Source organism: Giraffa tippelskirchi, chromosome X (assembly GCF_054371585.1).
Source record: "Giraffa tippelskirchi isolate mGirTip1 chromosome X, T2T-mGirTip1v1.2.pri, whole genome shotgun sequence".
In the NCBI taxonomy this organism is placed as follows: domain Eukaryota; kingdom Metazoa; phylum Chordata; class Mammalia; order Artiodactyla; family Giraffidae; genus Giraffa; species Giraffa tippelskirchi.
Genome location: NC_137289.1, coordinates 138,588,492 through 138,608,483, shown reverse-complemented (window position 1 = coordinate 138,608,483; position 19,992 = coordinate 138,588,492). Strand labels below are relative to the sequence as shown.

Here is a 19,992-nt window from a genome sequence, read left to right as displayed (position 1 = left end):
ACCACAGCTTTCTTATCCATCCGTATGATGATGGACATCTAGGTTGCTTCCATGTCCTGGCTATTATAAACAGTGCTGCGATGAACAATGGGGTACACGTGTCTCTTTCAATTCTGGTTTTCTCGGTGTGTATGCTCAGCAGTGGGATTGTTGGGTCATATGGCAGTTCTATTCCCAGTTTTTTGAGGAATCTCCACACTGTTTTCCATAGTGGCTGTACTAGTTTGCATTCCCACCAACAGTGTAAGAGGGTTCCTTTTTCTCCACACCCTCTCCAGCATTTATTGCTTGTAGACTTTTGGATCGCAGCCATTCTGACGGGTGTGAAATGGTACCTCATTGTGGTTTTGACTTGCATTTCTCTGATAATGAGTGATGTTGAGCATCTTTTCATGTGTTTGTTAGCCATCTGTATGTCTTCTTTGGAGAAGTGTCCGTTTAGTTCTTTGGCCCACTTTTTGATTGGGTCGTTTATTTTTCTGGAATTGAGCTGCAGGCGTTGTTTGTATATTTTTGAGATTAATTCTTTGTCCGTTGCTTTGTTTGCTATTATTTTCTCCCATTCTGAAGGCTGTCTTTTCACTTTGCTTATAGTTTCCTTTGTTGTGCAGAAGCTTTTAAGTTTAATTAGGTCCCATTTGTTTATTTTTGCTTTTATTTCCAATATTCTGGGAGGTGGGTCATAGAGGATCCTGCTGTGGTTTATGTCAGAGAGTGTTTTGCCTATGTTTTCCTCTAGGAGTTTTATAGTTTCTGGTCTTATGTTTAGATCTTTAATCCATTTTGAGTTTATTTTTGTGTATGATGTTAGAAATTGTTCTAGTTTCATTCTTTTTTACAAGTGGTTGACCAGTTTTCCCAGCACCACTTATTAAAGAGGTTGTCTTTTCTCCATTTTATATTCTTGCCTCCTTTGTCAAAGATAAGGTGTCCATAGGTACGTGGATTTATCTCTGGGCTTTCTATTTTGTTCCATTGATCTCTATTTCTGTCTTTGTGCCAGTACCATACTGTCTTGATGACTGGCTTTGTAGTAGAGTCTGAAGTCAGGCAGGTTGATTCTTCCAGTTCCATTCTTCTTTCTCAAGATTGCTTTGGCTATTCGAGGTTTTTTGTATTTCCATACAAATTGTGAAATGATTTGTTCTAGTTCTGTGAAAAATACCATTGGTAGCTTGATAGGGATTGCATTGAATCTATAGATTGCTTTGGGTAGTATACTCATTTTCACTATATTGATTCTTCCAATCCATGAACACAGTATATTTTTCCATCTATTTGTGTCCTTATAACCAGAAATTTGTACCTTTGGATCACCACTCATCTTGTCATTTCTTAAAACAAGAGGATTGTTTTATGTAACCGCCTTACTATTGTCAAAAAAAATTATAATTTATATAATATTATCTAATCTGTGGGTTTCCCTTATGGCTCAGCTGGTAAAGAATTCACCTGCAATGTGGGAGACCTGGCTTCGATCTCTGGGTTGGGAAGATCCCCTTGAGAAGAGAAAGGCTACCACTCCAGTATTCTGGCCTGGAGAATTCCATGGATTACAGTCCATCGGGTCGCAAAGAGTCAGACATGACTGAGTGACTTTCACTTCACTGTCTAATCTGTAGACTTTTAAATTTTATCATTTACCCTTTATAGCAAAAAAAATTTTTTCTTGTCTAACATCCAATCCAGGATCATGCATTATATTTAGTTATCATGACTCTTAATCTTCTTTTCTGGAACAGTTACTTAGTCGTTTCCTATGTTTCATGACATAGACATTTTTAAAGAATACAGGCCAGTTACTGAGTAGACTATTCCTCAGTTTGGGCTTGTCTGTTGCTACCTATGGTTAGATTCATGTTTTACCCTTTTGAAAGAATGTATGTATATATGTAATTTACATACACATTTATATCTATATTTCTTTATCTCTCTATATTAAGAAATGACCTTACATGATTAACTCTTAATTCTAAGCTTTCCCAATTTTCATATTTGTAACTTCCTTTTATGAGAAGGAGATGAAACCCACATTATCAACAGTATGTTTACTTATTTGCTCAATTCTAGAATATACATAAAGAAGTTTCATATCTCTGTAAAAAATAACTGAGTATAATATTTGTTTATATTTCTTTAGCTCAAGGAAAGTATGTAGTTAAAATAGTGTTTTCAAAAGTTGTGTGTGTGTGTGCTCACTCGTTCAGTAATGTCTGACTCTACATTCCCATGGAATGTAGTCTGCCAGGATCCTCTGTCCATGGAATTCTCCTGTCAAGAATTCTAGAGTGGGTTGCCATTTCCTCCTCCAGGGGATCTTCCCTTCCCAGGAATCGAACTCACATCTCCTGCTTTGACAGTGTATTCTTTACCACTAAGCCACCTGGGAATCCCTTTCAAAAGTTGCCTGGGGTTAATTCTTTTCCCTGCCCGCGCTCGTTCAGTGTAGTTATAGTATTCATTTCAAATATAGTTAAGTACATTTTTTTGATTGTGTTTCATTTTGGGTACTTCCCTCCTATTGTTATTAGCAGTGGTAGCATATGAAACAATATGGTTTTAAAAGAACTGTACAAAAAGATTGGATAGGTTATTAGAGTACTGAGAAATAAAATTTATGACTTTTAATTGTGTTTGTTCTTTCAGGAAATCATTTAATACTTCACATTAGGACAAATATGTGAAAGTTCTTGCCAAGCTGTGAGAATTTCTTCCTTCGGACATTTCTTGTTCTACTTACTGTACAACTTTCTTAGAAGTTCTTTTTTGATGCCATGTTCTGTGGCTTGCATCTAAAGAGGAGTTTGTCTTCATGAAGATTCCTAACATTGGTAATGTGATGAATAAATTTGAGATCCTTGGGGTTGTAGGTGAAGGTAAGTTTAACATTCTTGGAGGTTTTGAGCAATGTGCAATTATATCTACTACCAAAAATGTTATTAATTCAAATTCTATTATGTCAGCTAGGCTTATTTTGACTAACTTAAAATTTATATAAGTAGATTTTTACTTAATGCATGAGAAATAAATGAATAAATAACTTCTGTTTGTCTATGAGAATGACAAACCACATTTTATAAATTCTGAGCCTCACAATTTGGTCATATTTTAACATCTCGGAAATCAGGATGTGTGTTAAAATCAGTAGCATGTCATGGTTTAATTGGCAGAACTTTTTCTTTCCTAGTCATACATAAAATAATACTTAAAATCATCAATTTGATGAAATATGGTAATTTGGTTTTTCATAAGTCTTCCTAATTTTTCCTTTTTTTGCTCTTAAAGATAACTTTATGGAGATTTTGATAAATGATTCTTTTAACAGTATAAGTTATAATTATGATTTCTTTATATCTTTAAAGCAATGTTAAAAAGCTTGGTATTTCAGAATTTTCAAGTGTATTTTGAATTTCAAAAGTTTTACAATTTACCTATGTCAACAGCATAGTTGTTCTGGATTTTAATAATAAGTTGTTAAATCCTTTTCAAATAAGTAGAAACAATTAAAATATTGTGTAATCATTGCTTGTTTGCTTCAAGGTCTAAAGTTTGAAGACAAAAAAGAAAAAAGGATCCTTCTTTCTTCACTTAACTCCTTTTCCTCTTTTTCATTGATATTCATTATATAGATAAAATTCATTCTCAGTGTCTTATTTACTATTAATTTTATAATACCTGATTTATTACTTTTTTTCGAAAGTGTTATATAGACTTATGCTGTAAAAATACTCACTAGAGAAGGTCAGCTCCTTGGATGTAACAAAGTTGGAATGTTTCAGATTCTGGGCCTAAGTTTTTCTATATCATGACCTTTTTCTTACTATGCCTATAGGTGATCATCTTCTTAGGGATCAGCTTAGATTAACTACAACTGCCAGTTGTTATTGTTGTTTTTCAGTTGCTCAGTCATCTCTGACTCTTTGCAACCCTCTGGACTGCAGCACGCCAGCCTTTCCTGTCCTTCACCATCTCTCAGAGTTTGCTCAGACTCCTGTCCATTGAGTTAATGATGCCATCCAACCATTTCATCCTCTGTTGTCCCCTTCTCCTCTTGCCCTAAATCTTTCCCGGCATCAGGGTCTACAACTACCAGACTAGCATATAAATCACAATACGTTAGTTTCAAGTTGTAGTCAGAACCATCATTGCTATTTTTTTTTTTCTTTGTAAACTACCTCAGATGCTTCTTGGCTATGAAATACATGTACATTAAGGAAATTAAAAGCTGTCAAGCAAACTCTACATCCCTGCAGCCTAAGCAGTGCATTTTCACCCCATAGAAAAGCTAACATGGGCAGTTAAATGAGGATTGAATGACTACCTGGTGATTGTGGAGTTGAATTGGATGGCTATAATGGCTAGTTTCATCCTAACTGTGATAATAAGATTCATCCATCTTGACCAATTGAAGGATACTTAATCGGTTCCCCCGTCTCTGTTGCGGACACATTTTCCAGTTTCATCTCCCTGAAGTCCTCTTCTCAGACATGAACACAGGCTTTGCCTGTCTGTAAATGTCAATCATTTCTACCAACTTCAGTTATTGTACATTACATTACTAATCTCCTAATTAGATTTTTTCACATTATAACTTTTGCCTCAATTTCCTTGCTGTCAACTCTGTGTTCTGGGTTTAAGGAAATAGTTTATTGGCTAATTAATAGGATAAGTAACCCAAAAGGTAGTTATGTATCTCATTTGAAATATATCAAATAAAGTGGGAGTGCTTAGCTACAAATGGTCAGAGATCCTTGGACTACTTATGCTGGTGCCATTGAACTTAGTGTTTATGGCAAAAATGTAGCACCTCCTACTAGTTATTAATTGGAATGCTGAGGTGAGGCGTGTACTATTTTGCGAGTCAGAGAAGACATTGTAGTATCCTAGAAGAGAATTTAATTGTCTCCTAGGAGAGAGAACATATTTGATAGGCTCCATGCTTGAGCCTACCCTTGTGAAACCATTAACTCTTAAATTTTGAGTTCCCTAGAATCTTTTGAGGTAATTTTAATTTCCTCTTAAAGTTCTTAGGTCCAAATCGCATCTCTAGAAATTTTTAAGCGTCTGAAGTAAAATTTTCCCTAAAAAGAGAAACATTAAAAAGTACATGCTTTTTGGGGAAATGAGTTGCTTGTACTCTTGGTTTATAAAAAATATAAATATTCATGCTTTCTTTGTATATGGCTCATTGCATTGTCACTGCAGAATATTATCATTTTAGAAATCACTGTTATTCCATATTTTGATAGCCACTGTTAATATAATAGAACTTTGATTTCTCCAAGAGCTGTACTTTGTATACGTGTCCCTAATTGTTCACTTCTTTTTATTATAGGAGCCTATGGAGTTGTACTTAAATGCAGACATAAGGCAAGTACATGGTTTTTAAAAAGAAAATATCTGTGTATGTTTAACATTTTTGAAACCAATGTAGTATTCTGTGCATGTGGGCATATAATTAAAACTGTCTGTCTATGGTGGTGGTGATGCTTAATGAAGAATTAATATGGGAACCTGAAAAAAGAGACTACTTTGAGTAAGCTTTATCGTGATTAGATAGTCATTAGTTCTTCATACTTATGTGCTATTTTTTTCAACTGGCCTATATGTAGACGGAAAGCTGCCTAATGGGGAGAGAGAAAAGGTGGTCGAGAAGAAATCAAAGTAGTGGCAGATTTAATTTATGTCCACGAAGTTAAGAGCAAGGAGGAGTTTCATGCAGTCAGTATTTTTCTTGTAGAACCAATAACTTAGATTGCTTATTGGGTCAGAATCCAGATTTTGAAGGGTGGTGGATAGGTGTTTGGTTATGAAATAGGGCTTGAAGTAATAATGTATGATTATGACTCTTAGCTGTTGTTGGTCACCCGTGAACAGGCTTGAAGTGATTCTTATTATATAGATTATTTGACTGGTTAATAATCACCAGTTATTCAGGGAGGTTATTTCAAGTTTCCACAGGTGTTGATGTATTGAGCATGTTTTACTCCGAGACTACCTTTAACCTGGCAAGTGTTGAAGCTGTAACGATTTCAAACATTAGGTTAAATAGTTTTCTGTTATGTTATAGCTAGTCTGAATGTTAATATCTGGTCTCATACTATTTTGTGCATAATTTGTTAAGACCAAAGTTTAAATTTTTTTGGTATTTTTTAGTGATATGATTTATGCTTGAGATGAGCTTAGCAATTTAGTAGGAGCCATTTAAACTCTCAAATCTGTCACAACACACATAAAGATGATGTAATTTTTATGTTTGCTTTTTCTTTCCTACTGTACAAAATATTACTTAACATTTTGAATTTAAGGCTTCATGACAACTGATGTATTTTGAATTTTACATCACATATCTCTTTAATTCAAATAATTTTCTGTTCTTGAAATTGGGTATTTGAATTATTTTATGTTGATAATAGTGATCCGAAGACCTCTGCCAGTAAATCTTAAAAAAATTATTTGAATACTATTGGCTCTTGATTCAGGATGACTAAGAATTTAAAATAATAAATATAGTCAAAATAAATTTAGCCCCTTAAATTTCTAATTAAATATCACTGCAGTTTGAAATTAAACAAATAGAAAGCTGTCTAGTGAAGTGCTATGCTTTTAGGGAGGTGCCTTGAGTTAAATTTAGGAAACTTTAAAAATATTCTTGGATAGGTACTACTCAGGGGAAATAGGTCATTAGTGTCCAAATTAAATTTGAGTCTTTCATGAACATAATACCCCTTTTTGTATACTATGGCTCTGTTGATACAGCATAGCCAAGGGAAGCTTCAGTTCTTAGTCTTACTCCTTGAATTTTAAAACCCAGGGATTTCTGTTACATAACGGCACATCTTCCAACAGTATTTTCTCTCAGTTGTTACACTTCTTCCTGTGACCTTTCTCCCTATACTTTCATCTAGTTTACTCATTTGTTAAGACATGCTTGTTAACTGTACCTGGTTCTCATATGCACACTATTAGTGCTGGCAAGATGGGCTCAGAGTGAGACTGGATGAGAACTAGTGTCACTGCTCTTGGGAAACCACCTCTAAACGTGAACTCTGATTCCTGTGTCAATGTGCAGGGCATATTGAGTTCTAAGGATGAATAAACCATAGTTTTCTTGCCCTTGTATGTCTTATGGTCTATCTGAAGAGTTAGAAGAATGCATATATTTTTAAAAAACACACATGTGAGATTGCATCTTAAAAAAAAAAATACCTCTTTTTACTGCCCTTCACTAAATGAGGGACTCACAGACCAGTTTTCTGAGTATTGTTGTTTTTTCCTTTCATGCACCAAAAGAGATACCACTGGATGGAAGCATAAATTTGAAGCATAAATTAGTGTCTATCTCAGAGTAATATAAAATTTTTTCTAGAATTTGCAGTTGTTTCATCATTAGACTTGTTATAGTATACCCTTTTTTCAGCTAGAATCAGTCCTTCAAATCTTTCCCTGGCTATCCAAAAATAGAAGATTTGATGCTTCCGATAAGATTTACCCTTTCTGATAAAACAAATGGATATCTATGAAATCTCACAGTATAGTTTAAAAAAAGAAAGGATATAAACCTCTCTTTGGTGCCTACTATGTGTAAAGTAATAATGCCCATGTATTTTCCATACTTTCGAAATTTTTAATAAAATGCTTAAAAAATGTATAAATCAAGTTGGTGGTGATGACTTACACAGACAGGTATGTGTGATTGCTTGGGCATAAATTGGATCTCTTTTTGATAAGCTTGGCTATGGTTGTATGTATAGTTAAATGATTTCTAGTGTATGGTGTATTTCAACAAGTATGAAAGAAAGTCACTGTTTTAATCTGTGTTCTGTTGCAAGAAATTTAGAGGTCATGTTTATATTATAAACAGATATATCTTGTCTTTTGTGAACATAATATGATATTGGACTTTTCCAGGCCAAAGATCAGTTCTTAATTTACTGAAATAAATGCTACCCAATTAAAAAAGAAAAATGTAATTGTACTCTGTTTTTGACAGCTTCTGTTATGTTTATATGAACACTCTTAGCAATGACTGTTAAGCTGTTTATGGGGATTTTTTATTTTACTTGCATTTGGAAAAAGTTCTGACTTGGACCTTTACCCTACAAATGTATGTTGCTTATTTTCTTTTTATTTGTGTGTCTGCTTTGAAGTGCCCAAGAAAGGGGGGGTATGTTTTAGAGCACACTTTTCTTCACAGAAGCCCCAAGAGGTCAGCTTCATAACAAAGTGGGGAGAATGGAATGGAGTTGAAATAGGGAGATGTGATTAGAACTTGAGGCAAGAGAGAGGATAGAGAGAGCTGGAGATTGATGCTAATCGAGTCTAGGACACAGAAGTGCTGATTGATGTAGTTCATTTCCTATGGCTTATGAGAGAAGTTTTTGTTTGTTTTGAAATAGTAGGTGTATATGCTCTTGAATAACTAATTATAAAAGCTAAGAATAATCCAGTATTGGGGTACAGCCTGTAAGTATTAAATGATAAACTTGACTTAAATTAGAGAAAGTGAAAGTGAAGTCGCTCAGCTGTGTCCGACTCTTTGCGACCCCATGGACTGTGGCCCGCCAGGCTCCTCCATCCATGGAATTTTCTAGGCAAGGGGTACTGGAGTCGGTTGCCATTTCCTTCTCCAGGGGATCTTCCCGACCCAGGGATTGAACCTGGGTCTCCCGCACTGCAAGTAGACGCTTTACCATCTGAGCCACCAGGGAACCAAAAAGGAAAGACACTGAAGAGAGCTTTTGCAGAGTAGTCGGTCTATGTGGAGGGATTAAAGGTGATCCCAAGGATTGGTGGTTAACTGGAAAAGCATTGGTATCATTTTACCTGACTGGAAAACTTAGAAAGGGTGTATAAGTTTGAAGGGAAAGATGAGTTTGGCTTTTATAATAAAGAATAAAATGTCAGCAGAGTACCAAATCTGATATTAGTAAATACCACATATTGAGCATCTACCATATGTGGTAGGTAGGCAATCTATTTGATGTTTTACATTTAATCCCCACAACCCCCTCTCTCTATCCCTACCTTATAAATGAGAAAACTGAGTCAGAGAGAGGCTGTGTAATAGAGCCAAGATTATGCAGCTAATAAGTGGCAAAACCAGGGTTTGATCTGACTCCAGAAATAGCTTCCTTGTGCCTGGGATGAAACTGAAATGATATGAACCTTCCAAGAGGGAGAGCAGGGCAGAGTGAAAGACGTGTTTAAATGATCTTACTGAAAGGAGAAGGACCAGACTTCTTGCAAGCAAGGAGAAAAGATTTTTTTTTAAGTGGCTTTCACTAATAGTATAAAAGTCTCATAAAAACATCCATGATGATAAGGATTGAGGAGTGAGAAAATCCATTTCATTTAACAATGCCATTTATTAATGACTTCTGTAAGTCAAATGATACATTAATGCCAAATAGCAAGAGGTTAAGGAGAGAGTAGATAGAGAAGATCTGGAATGCGTCATTCTTCTCTTGTGAGAGTTCAGAAATTGAGAATGAGAGTAGTAGGAAGAATAGATTTGATTAAATATTTTCTAGTCAGGAATATCCATATTTCCCCTACTAAAAGGCATTCTTTGGATATTTGTTATTGCTTAATAGTCATAAATTTAGCTTTTGTTATAAGCCTTGATTTTTAGCAAGCAATATGTATTTTTGAATCAGTGATTCCATTTTTCTTTTTCACATTAATTTTGTTTTTCTACCAAAAAACTGAGTGATGATTTGGTTACATTTTTTAAAAAATCAAACTGTTTTAAGAAGATGCTTGAGGAAAAGTCAATGAACCATTATCAATTTAACAAATTATAGTTGCCATCTAAAACCATAGTTATTCTCTACTAGAACAAAATAAACTTTTTTCAGGTTTTTTCCCCACATTAAATAAAGGAAATGTTTTTCTTTAATTTTTAGTCAACCATGAGAAACAGAATATATGGGATTAATTATGTTAATTACTTTGTCATTTTATTCCTCCTTACTTAAATAAAAGTAACATGTGGGTTCTTGCTTTTGTGTGCAAAATTTCTAGCATTTGAAGAAGATTATAGAGAGACTTGGGGTTTTTCATAAAGATTATCAGCAGCTGGAAATACTTCAGTATTAATTGATTATTTTATCATAATTTTTTAAAATAATTACACTCTGAAATGATGTGAATTTACTGCAGGTTATGAAGATTGATCGGAGAAGGCAATGGCACCCCACTCCAGTACTCTTGCCTGGAGAATCCCACGGACAGAGAAGCCTGGTAGGCTGCAGTCCATGGGGTCGCTAAGAGTCGCACATGACCGAGCGACTTAACTTTCACTTTTCCCTTTCATGCACTGGAGAAGGAAATGGCAACCCACTCCAGTATTCTTGCCTGGAGAATCCCAGGGACGGCGGAGCCTGGTGGGCTGCTGTCTATGGGGTCGCACAGAGTCGGACACGACTGAAGCGACTTAGCAGCATGAAGATTGATGAGATGTCAGCGTTGAAGTGGACTTCAGGTCAGGAACAAAGATAGTAGGAATCAGTAATGGGGGAAAACATCTGCCTCTTCTTACAAAGGCACTCATGTAGAACAGATACTTCTGTGTGGTTTCCTTTCTTGACAGGGTTTTTGTTGCTGATCCAGTTAATTGTAGAGCAGTCTCTGGAACAGGACAAAAGTGTCATCAAAACTGTACTTCTTTGTACTATAATATTTTGTATTTTCAATTCTGCTAGTCTGTTGATAAAGGAAAAATTACCCATGTTTCTGTTGTCTTACTTTTAGTAGAACAAATAATGACTCCTGTCAATTTCCAGATGAGTCTGACTTTAGGGAAACAAAAGAATCGAGGGCTTTTTAGGTTTCCTGGTTGCATTTATCCTTTTCATCGTAATTTGGATTTTGCTTTTGTTTGCTTTTAGTAAATGAGATAAGAGAATGGTCATATTGGAACTAGCCCCACTACTAGCTCTGCATGCATTGTCTACACAGAAGACTTTACCTCATTCATCCTTCTTATAGTGACTCAGTTCCTAAATGCTCATCCCTCCTCCCATCCACAGCCCCCCAGTCTAGAGGATGAGTTGGTTGGAGCACAAGGTGGACTTTAGAGTTTGCTTTTCTGCCAGTCATAAAAGCATAATTATTCCCTTCTGTAAGAGAACATTCTTTCCATACCTTCTTAAGATGAGTAATTTCATTAGTGTTTGATAAATTTCTATGCTTAAGGGATTTAACTGGTTCTTTAATGTGACTTTAAAAATTTAGGGACCAAAAAATGAGTGTCAGTCGTTTTTCTACACAAGCCCAAAATATATATAGACATTGGCAGTATAAGAAAAGTAGCTGATCAACAAATGCCCATATAGTGGATACTTTTAAATAGTCCATCATAACTCTTGATGAGTTGTTGAAATCAGCAACTCGAAAGTAGTGCATGGGGATCTATTTTTATATAAAAATAATCCAACCCTGAATATAAGAAGCTATAGTTCATATTCTACAGTGCTTTTGAGCTTTACTATTTCTTAATTTAAAGGTTAAAAAAAAAAAAGTTGTTCCCTATGTTAAAATATTTTAATTAAAAAAAAAAAAAACCTTTCTACTTCTACTTAAAGCACTGTGTTTGAGGCATGGTATTGTAAAGTAAAATTCAACCAAATATCTTTTTAGGAAAAATCTATTGAGTGCCTGTGGGCCAAATCGGGCCACCACTTATTTTATGGAACCTAGCCACGCTCATTCACTTACGTTTTTTTCTATGGATGCTTTTGCACTAAAATGACAGTAGTTTCAACAGAGATCGTATGACATACAAAGTCTAAAATAGTGTATTTATTTTGTGACCCTCCCTGAACAGAAGTTTGCTAACTCTCATGCTGAGCAAGCCCTAACTAGGAGTACACAGTGGAAGCAGAACAGTGGCCTCGGTAGACCAACAATCTCAGTTTCTGTTTGTCTCTCTTTGCCCTTGGTGCTCTTGGAGTCTGAGGAATAGAATTAATAGTGGGGAACTTCCACTGAAAATTATTTTTCCCTTGAGCTGAGCTTGAGTAAATCTTTTGGCTGGTTAAGTAGGAAGTTTTATATTGGTTACCTCTTTCACAGTCAAGTATCAGAATGGAGAATTGGACTTTCTAGGAACTGGGCATACAGAGAGACATGCAATGTAGTCACTCTGACTGTGTTTCATCACTGGCCTCAATAGCTGTCTTTTCATTCAGAGGTGAATACAAAGAAGAAAACAGTCTTCACAGAGACTATGAAAGGTAACTTGAGTTCATGAGAAGGACATTCTCACAAATATGAAGAGGAAAATTCTTTAGAGGCAAAGAAACTTCAGATAACTTCCTAATATTGATTAATTCAAGTAGAGGCAAAGAAACTTCAGATAACTTCCTAATATTGATTAATTCAAGTGACCATAAATGAGAAGAAGCAATAGTAATAATCTGTTTCAAGTATCTCTTAACTTCCAGGCATTGTGCTGGGCTTGGTGTTTTATTTTCATTACTCTTTAGATCCTCATAACAGCTATAAAAGTTAGAAAGAATTACCTTCCTTTAAAATGGAGGAAACTGATGCTCAAATAGGTTAATTCCCTAAAAGCCATACAAGTTAGTAGGTGCTTGAGCCAGGAATTAAACCACATAGGCCCTTATATTTTTTAATTGACATATAGATGGTATGGACCTAACAGAAGCAGAAGATATTAAGAAGAGGTGGCAAGAATACACAGAAGAACTGTACAAAAAAGATCTTCACGACCCAGATAATCACGATGGTGTGATCACTCACCTAGAGCCAGACATCCTGGAATGTGAAGTCAAGTGGGCCTTAGAAAGCATCACTACGAACAAAGCTAGTGCAGGTGATGGAATTCCAGTTGAGCTATTTCAAATCCTGAAAGATGATGCTGTGAAAGTGCTGCACTCGATATGCCAGCAAATCTGGAAAACTCAGCAGTGGCCGCAGGACTGGAAAAGGTCAGTTTTCATTCCAATCCCAAAGAAAGGCAATGCCAAAGAATGCTCAAACTACTGCACAATTGCACTCATCTCACATGCTAGTAAAATAATGCTCAAAATTCTCCAAGCCAGGCTTCAGCAATATGTGAACCGTGAACTTCCAGATGTTCAAGCTGGTTTTAGAAAAGGCAGAGGAACCATAGATAAATTGCCAACATCCACTGGATCATCGAAAAAGCAAGAAAGTTCCAAAAAACATCTATTTCTGCTTTATTGACTATGCCAAAGCCTTTGCCTGTGTGGATCACAATAAACTGTGGAAAATTCTGGAAGAGGTGGGAATACCAGACTACCTGACCTGCCTCTTGAGAAACCTGTATGGAGGTCAGGAAGCAACAGTTAGAACTGGACATGGAACAACAGACTGGTTCCAAGTCGGGAAAGGAGTACGTCAAGGCTGTATATTGTCAGCCTGCTTATTTAACTTATATGCAGAGCGCATCATGAGAAACGCTGGGCTGGAAGAAACACAAGCTGGAATCAAGATTGCTGGGAGCAATATCAATAACCTCAGATATGCAGATGACACCACCCTTATGGCAGAAAGTGAAGAAGAAGTAAAGAGCCTCTTGATGAAAGTGAAAGAGGAGAGTGAAAAAGTTGACTTAAAGCTCAACGTTCACAAAACTAAGATCATGGCATCTGGTCCCATCACTTCATGGCAGATAGATGGGGAAACAGTGGCAACAGTGGCTGACTTTATTTTTCTGGGCTCCAAAATCACCGCAGATGGTGACTGCAGCCATGAAATTAAAAGACGCTTACTCCTTGGAAGGAAAGTTATGACCAACCTAGATAGCATATTAAAAAGCAGAGACATTACTTTTTCATCAAAGGTCCGTCCAGTCAAGGCTATGGTTTTTCCAGTGGTCAAGTATGGATGTGAGAGTTGGACTATAAAGAAAGCTGAGCGCCGAAGAATTGATGCTTTTGAACTGTGGTGTTGGAGAAGACTCTTGAGAGTTCCTTGGACTGCAAGGAGATCCGACCAGTCCATCCTAAAGGAGATCTGTCCTGGGTGTTCATTGGAAGGACTGATGTTGAAGCTGAAACTCCAATACTTTGGCCACCTGATGCAAAGAGCTGACTCATTGGAAAAGACCCTAATGCTGGGAAAGATTGAGGGCAGGAGAAGGGGACGACAGAGGATGAGATGGTCGGATGGCATCACCGACTCGATGGACATGAGTTTGGGTGAACTCGGGGAGTTGGTGATGGACAGGGAGGCCTGGGGTGCTGCAGCTCATGGGGTCACAAAGAGTCGGACTGAGCAACTGTATTGAACTGAGGCTAGAGGAGTCTGTAGTTGTCTAATTCCCCCTCTCCCAGGACAGTATAAAAGGCTTGGGTAAATTTTCCCTTGGATTGTTGGCCTTTGTTAAGGAGAACCTTCTGGGCTTATTTCAAAACTGTTACCTTTCCCATGGGTGCATTTCAAAATGGTTACTTCTCTCTTCCTCTTACCCAAAAGGGCTGGAGATTGTTGTTGGATTTTCACACTTAGTACTTGGTAAGGTTCCTGGAAGTAAAGCCATTAGAATATAGAGGCTTTCCTAAGATTGGGCCTCCAAGAGTTCTTATGCATAATCTTTTGTCAGAATTACAATTTAAATTTTCTTACTAGTGTATTACTTTTTCTTACTAGTGTATTACTCTAACACCTTCTGCTCCAGGTAAGCTGATCTTGGATATGTTTCTCTGCATTTGCCTGTCTCTCCAGATTTCAGTAGTTTAGTTTGCCCTGTGTCCTCAGTTCTGTGATGAGTCTAGTAAAAGTTGTTGATTGGCAGTTTATTTGGATTTTTTTTTTTTTTTTTTTTTGATTTTTCTTGTTGTAAGGATAGGTATGACAATACCCAAGCACTTTATGTACTGGTGCTAAAACCTAAAGTTTTATATTTGTATTTTCAAATTGGAAACACCTTGTCCAGTTTTAAAATAATGTTCAACAAGAGGCTTTTAACTTCCGTGTGAGCCATTAGCTTGGCTACATGACTCATTCTCAGTTATTTTCATCCCTTTGAATCTCCGATCTGTGTATTTTAGAAGTGCTTAGTAAGAACTTTTTCAGAGCCAAAGATTTGGAAAAATTCAGAACTTCACGTTGTTCTAGAAAATTCCCAATAACTTCATCCTAAATTAACTAGAATTTTTTATTTTCTGCACCCACCCCCACCCCAGCACTGTTTTTTATCAGATACCTTCTATAAACCATGCTAAAGTGGTTTCAGGGATTATTTCTTTAACCTTCATTTGTTGTTTCTTTACCCCACTTGTTTTTGAAGAAGTAACTCAGTATTTAAAAGCATTTTGAAATCTTTGGGACCAAGCATTGGTTAAATTTGAAAAACTTATGAGAATAAATGACCAACTTTTATGCTGTGAATGGTCTATTTTCAATTAACCTTGAAGAATGTATTAATTATGAACTATACATCTTGTTGATTTTAGCTTAATAGGATTACTTCCAGAGTCTGCCTGATAGAGGACAGTTTGGCTAAAATGTATTATTTAAGCAACTGAGAAAGCACTGGGTGTGCTTTTAAACCTTATAGTTTGATTACTTGCTAAAAAAATTACATTTTGGGAGGCTTCAGTTCTTATCCTTGGAGAACAGTTGTAACCAGCTTTGAGTGGTTGACATTGTAAAATGCATTAACCTTGCACCCCTTCTTAGGTTTCATTTTAAGTTTTATTTTTCTCACTGAATCTACTCTGAGTAACAGCCGTTAAACCAAGAAACAAGTAAGCTGCATGGTACTTAAGATTGCTCATTAGTTGGCGGATTCATATTATGTTTACTTTAAGAAATATTTTCCTATTTTAATTTTCCTAATTGTTTGAAATGAACATTTACCTTTGGGAATAATGTTTTAATTATTTAATTTTTTAAATAGGGAGAATTAAAATATAAATATTATGAATGTTATGTTAATATACTAAATAAGTTTAGTTCAGTTCAGTCCTTCAGTCGTGTCTGACTTTTTGTGACCCCCATGGACTGAAGCATGCCAGGCCTCCCTGTCCATCACCAACTCCCGGAGCTTGCCCAAACTCATGTCCATTGAGTAGGTGATGCCATCCAACCATCTCATCCTCTGTCATCCCCTTCTCCCGCCTTCAATCTTTGCCAGCATCAGGGTATTTTCAAATGAGTCAAATCTTCACATCAGGTGGCCAAAGTATTGGAGTTTCAGCTTCAGCATCAGTCCTGCCAATGAACACTCAGGATGGATCTCCTTTAGGATGGACTGGTTGGATCTCCTTGCAGTCCAAGGGACTCTCAAGAGTCTTCTCCAACACCACAGTTCAAAAGTATCAATTCTTTGGCGCTCAGCTTTCGTTATAGTCCAACTCTCACATCCATACATGACCACTGGAAAAACCACAGCCTTGACTAGATAGAACTTTGTTGGCAAAGTAATGTCTCTGCTTTTTAATATGCTATCTAGGTTGGTCATAACTTTCCTTCCAAGGAGTAAGCGTCTTTTAATTTCATGGCTGCAGTCACCATCTGCGGTGATTTTGGAGCCCAAAAATAAAGTTTGTTTTAAAAATGATGAGGCAGTGCTGTATTGAAATAATTTGGTTGAAGATAATTATTTTTGATATGTGATAATCAGTTAGCTGTGGTCCTCCATTTTAAGGTAAGATCGGTTTGTTTAGCATGTTCTGAATTAGAGGCTGAAAGTTCTCCCTTATGCTTTTTCCTCAGAGACATTACTTATAAAGAAAGAGAACTGTCAGGAGGAAGTGGAGAAAGAATAGAAGGTCTTCAGTAGTGGCTCGGCAGGTGTATGTTGCGCCCCATCCAGGTTCCACCTTCTCTTAGCACTTTGGTGGGTGGTATCAGAATTGCTTCTCCTGAAATTTTTTTAAAAGCTCTTGATATATTAAAACACTATCTTAGAAGAAACCAGGAAGAATGAACACAGTGTGCCAGTATTGTAGTCTTTACAAAAAAACTTCCATGTGCTAACAATTGAAAGGAAGATAATGGTCCACATTCAGCAGATAAATTGAGGCCCCTGATGGCAGAGACCTGACTTCAGTTCCAAGGTAAGGCGAGAGTAGCAGCTCCTCTTTTTGGTTCTGATCTTGCTCGTCTACTCCCTGCTGACTGGAATGGCAGCTGTCCTTGTAAAATGTCCCTTTATGGACCACAGCATTCAGGACCACAGCACCGGTACAGGTTGCCTTTCCCTCTCCAGAGACTCTCAGGATCAGACCCATGATTCCTTTCTGTCACCACCAAAATTCACTGGTCATCCATTACCCGGAACCCTTGTTTCCTCCCTCAACTCTCCCACCGTCCCCTAGAGCTCCCCCAACTGCCATTACTACTTTCTCTGATGGCCTCAATCTTGCCCCAGCCTCACAGTGTAATTTGACTTTCTGCCTCTGGGATTCTCTGCTGATGTCTGAGGTAGCCTCCTTTGTCATATTCTGCTACCTCTGCCTGCTCTCTGATAACCATACTTCCTGCCTTTGAGCTCCTTGAGTACCGTGAGTCCTTCCCTCTTCAAATTTTTGCCCATGCTGCTGCTTCACATGCAGCAGTTTTTCCAGTCTTTGCTTGGCTGACTGTATACATTTTGATCTGGATTTCGTTGTGCTAATCTCTGTCAGTGCCTATTTGTTTCCTCTTGACACTTAAATGTGCACTTGTATATTCATTTACTGAACCTTTCTCATTGATTCTAAGTCTACATTTCCCCCCCACAGTTCTGAAATTGGGGCACATCTTACCTTGGATGCCCTGATTGCTTTCTGAATGGTAAATAAAATAATGATTTATCTTAGCAGTCAATTAACTATAAATAAAATAATGATTATCTTACCGTCAGTTATTGTGATAATCAATAAAATACTGTGCTTTTGCTGATCTGTTCCCCCTAGTTGATTGTGAGCTCTTAAGGACTCATAGTAGGAAGCAGTGCCCATTACTATACGTGACACTTGCTAGCCACTCCATAAATAATGCTGGGATGAATATCATTATCTGGAGATGATGGCCTGATACGTCTGAAAATGAATCAGTCAATATATGCATCTAAATTTTTAATTCAGTTTTTGTGTTTGAGTTTTAATCTTTGAAGATTGCCTTATTCTGAAATTGGAGATATTTTAATGTGTCTATTTTGTTCCCCTGTTTATGTAACTTGTCACATTATTGATATATGTACATTCTTATTTAAGACTATTTACTCACCATGTATGGAAAAGGAATCCACATCAGCTTTTATCAGGTATCAGCAATTGCCTTTCGTTAGGGGAAAGAATGAGGAAGGTACCAAAGAGTAGCAGACTTGTAAGCTTTAGACAGTTCTGAGTGCTTTTTCATTTTACTTCATCCTCTAAGGAGTGCAGTCACTTGGCATACCTACTTGGCTTTTAAGGGAAAGAACAGCAAACAGGCAGCATGAGTTACTAGAGTGCTATAGGCCAACTCTTTGACAGGGTTCACAGCTAGAGGGAAGTTATGGCTCTCAGTCCTTTGCATTTTCTGAATCCTCCTACTGGGAACAGCAGTTGAGTCAGCCTGACATGATGAGTAGTTTGCCTTTAGTTGTAACGTTGGGCAACCTGGTTGTGAAAACGTCGGCTATGATAAGGCCTTCTCAATCTCTTACATGCACTTCTGAGTCCTGCATATCATATTTGCATCTGTCCCCACACTCTTGTACCTAGTCCACGTATCCTATGTGATGCAAAAGGAGGACAAGTTGAATAAGAAAGAGGAGGAACTCAGAGTTGCCCAAACCAATGGTACCATTGTAGAGATGCCCTTAGAGGAAATTGAAATCAGGAAGTTCAAGTATGGCCTTAAAGAACACAGCAAGGTGAAAATGGCGGGAGTGGAGGCTTGCTGTGAACCTATAGCATCTGCATCTTCTTCAAGTCTGTCTTTGAGGTGGATTTCCTGCTGATCCAGTGGTACATCTAGGGATTCAGCCTGAATATGGTTTACACTTGCAAACGAGACCCCTGCCGCATCAGGTGGATTGCTTCCTCTTTCGCCCCACAGAGAAAAACATCTTCATCTACTTCATGCTGCTGGTTTCCTTGATATCTCTTGCCTTGAATATCATTGATATTTTCTCTGTCTTACTCAAGAGCATTGAAGACCATGTGAAGGATCCAGAGAGTGAGCCTTTCATCTAGTCTGCCAAGCCCCTCCACTGGCTCTCCTCATCAACTGTTCCTCTTTCCACCATGTTTCCTCACAGGCACGAACTGTTCCCAGAGACAGAAACAGTTCTTTCTGCCACAGTTACAGCAAACAAGGAAGTGAGCAAAACCTTGCTAATTACAGTGCATAGCAAGTTTGAATGGGACAGGCAGGAAGCACTGTCTCTAACATACATAAACTTCTGATTTCCCTGGTAACAAGCATAACTCCAAAAAATATCTAGCTACTGGACACTGGCCATTGTAGACAAGCAGCCGTTTTGCAGAGCTAGCAGACATGCCAGCAACAGTATAAATTACCTAGAGATCTAGACAGGTGGTTGAAAGCATTACAGTTCTGCTCACTTGTTAAAGAAAAGGAAGGTGCAATAGACAGTGTACTTTTGTTTCAGTGGAGGTGGTACTCAACGACCTCATTGACAAAGCTTAGCAGATACAAAAGCATTAGACTAGTTCTTTCGAGATGTTGGGGATAGGAGGATGGAGAGAGGGGAATTAACAGAGGTACATGTTGGTATTTAAAGTCATTGACTCAAAGAACTTGCATTTTTATAAGTAAAAGTTGTACTAGGTGATGCATAAGTAAGGCCTTTTTCTCCCCATATTCCCCTAGAATGGTTTAGTGTATGTGAAACTGATAGATATTTGCCACGTATTGGTATAAACAGATGCAGTATAAACTCATGAACATAGATCTTAAAATAATGCACACAGGGTTCAAATTTGAGCTCTTCTCGTGGATTTTTTTGGTAAGGGTCAAAATGATATTTACATTACATAATTTCTACCGTAAATGTAAAGC

General features: G+C 37.2%; 1 protein-coding gene and 1 pseudogene across 2 annotated transcripts in view; both read left to right on the top strand.

Moving 5' to 3' along the window:
- CDKL5 (cyclin dependent kinase like 5) overlaps positions 1-19,992 on the top strand; it is a 169,154-nt gene that overhangs the window by 57,596 nt on the left and 91,566 nt on the right. For both annotated transcript variants that reach the window (XM_081566535.1, XM_081566536.1), the window contains exons 2-3: positions 2,647-2,876; positions 5,336-5,370. In XM_081566535.1, the coding sequence (XP_081422661.1) occupies positions 2,813-2,876; positions 5,336-5,370 (99 nt within the window). In that variant the 5' untranslated portion in view covers positions 2,647-2,812. The remainder of the gene's footprint in view (positions 1-2,646; positions 2,877-5,335; positions 5,371-19,992) is intronic.
- Positions 18,421-19,502, top strand: LOC145536502 (gap junction alpha-1 protein-like; annotated as a pseudogene).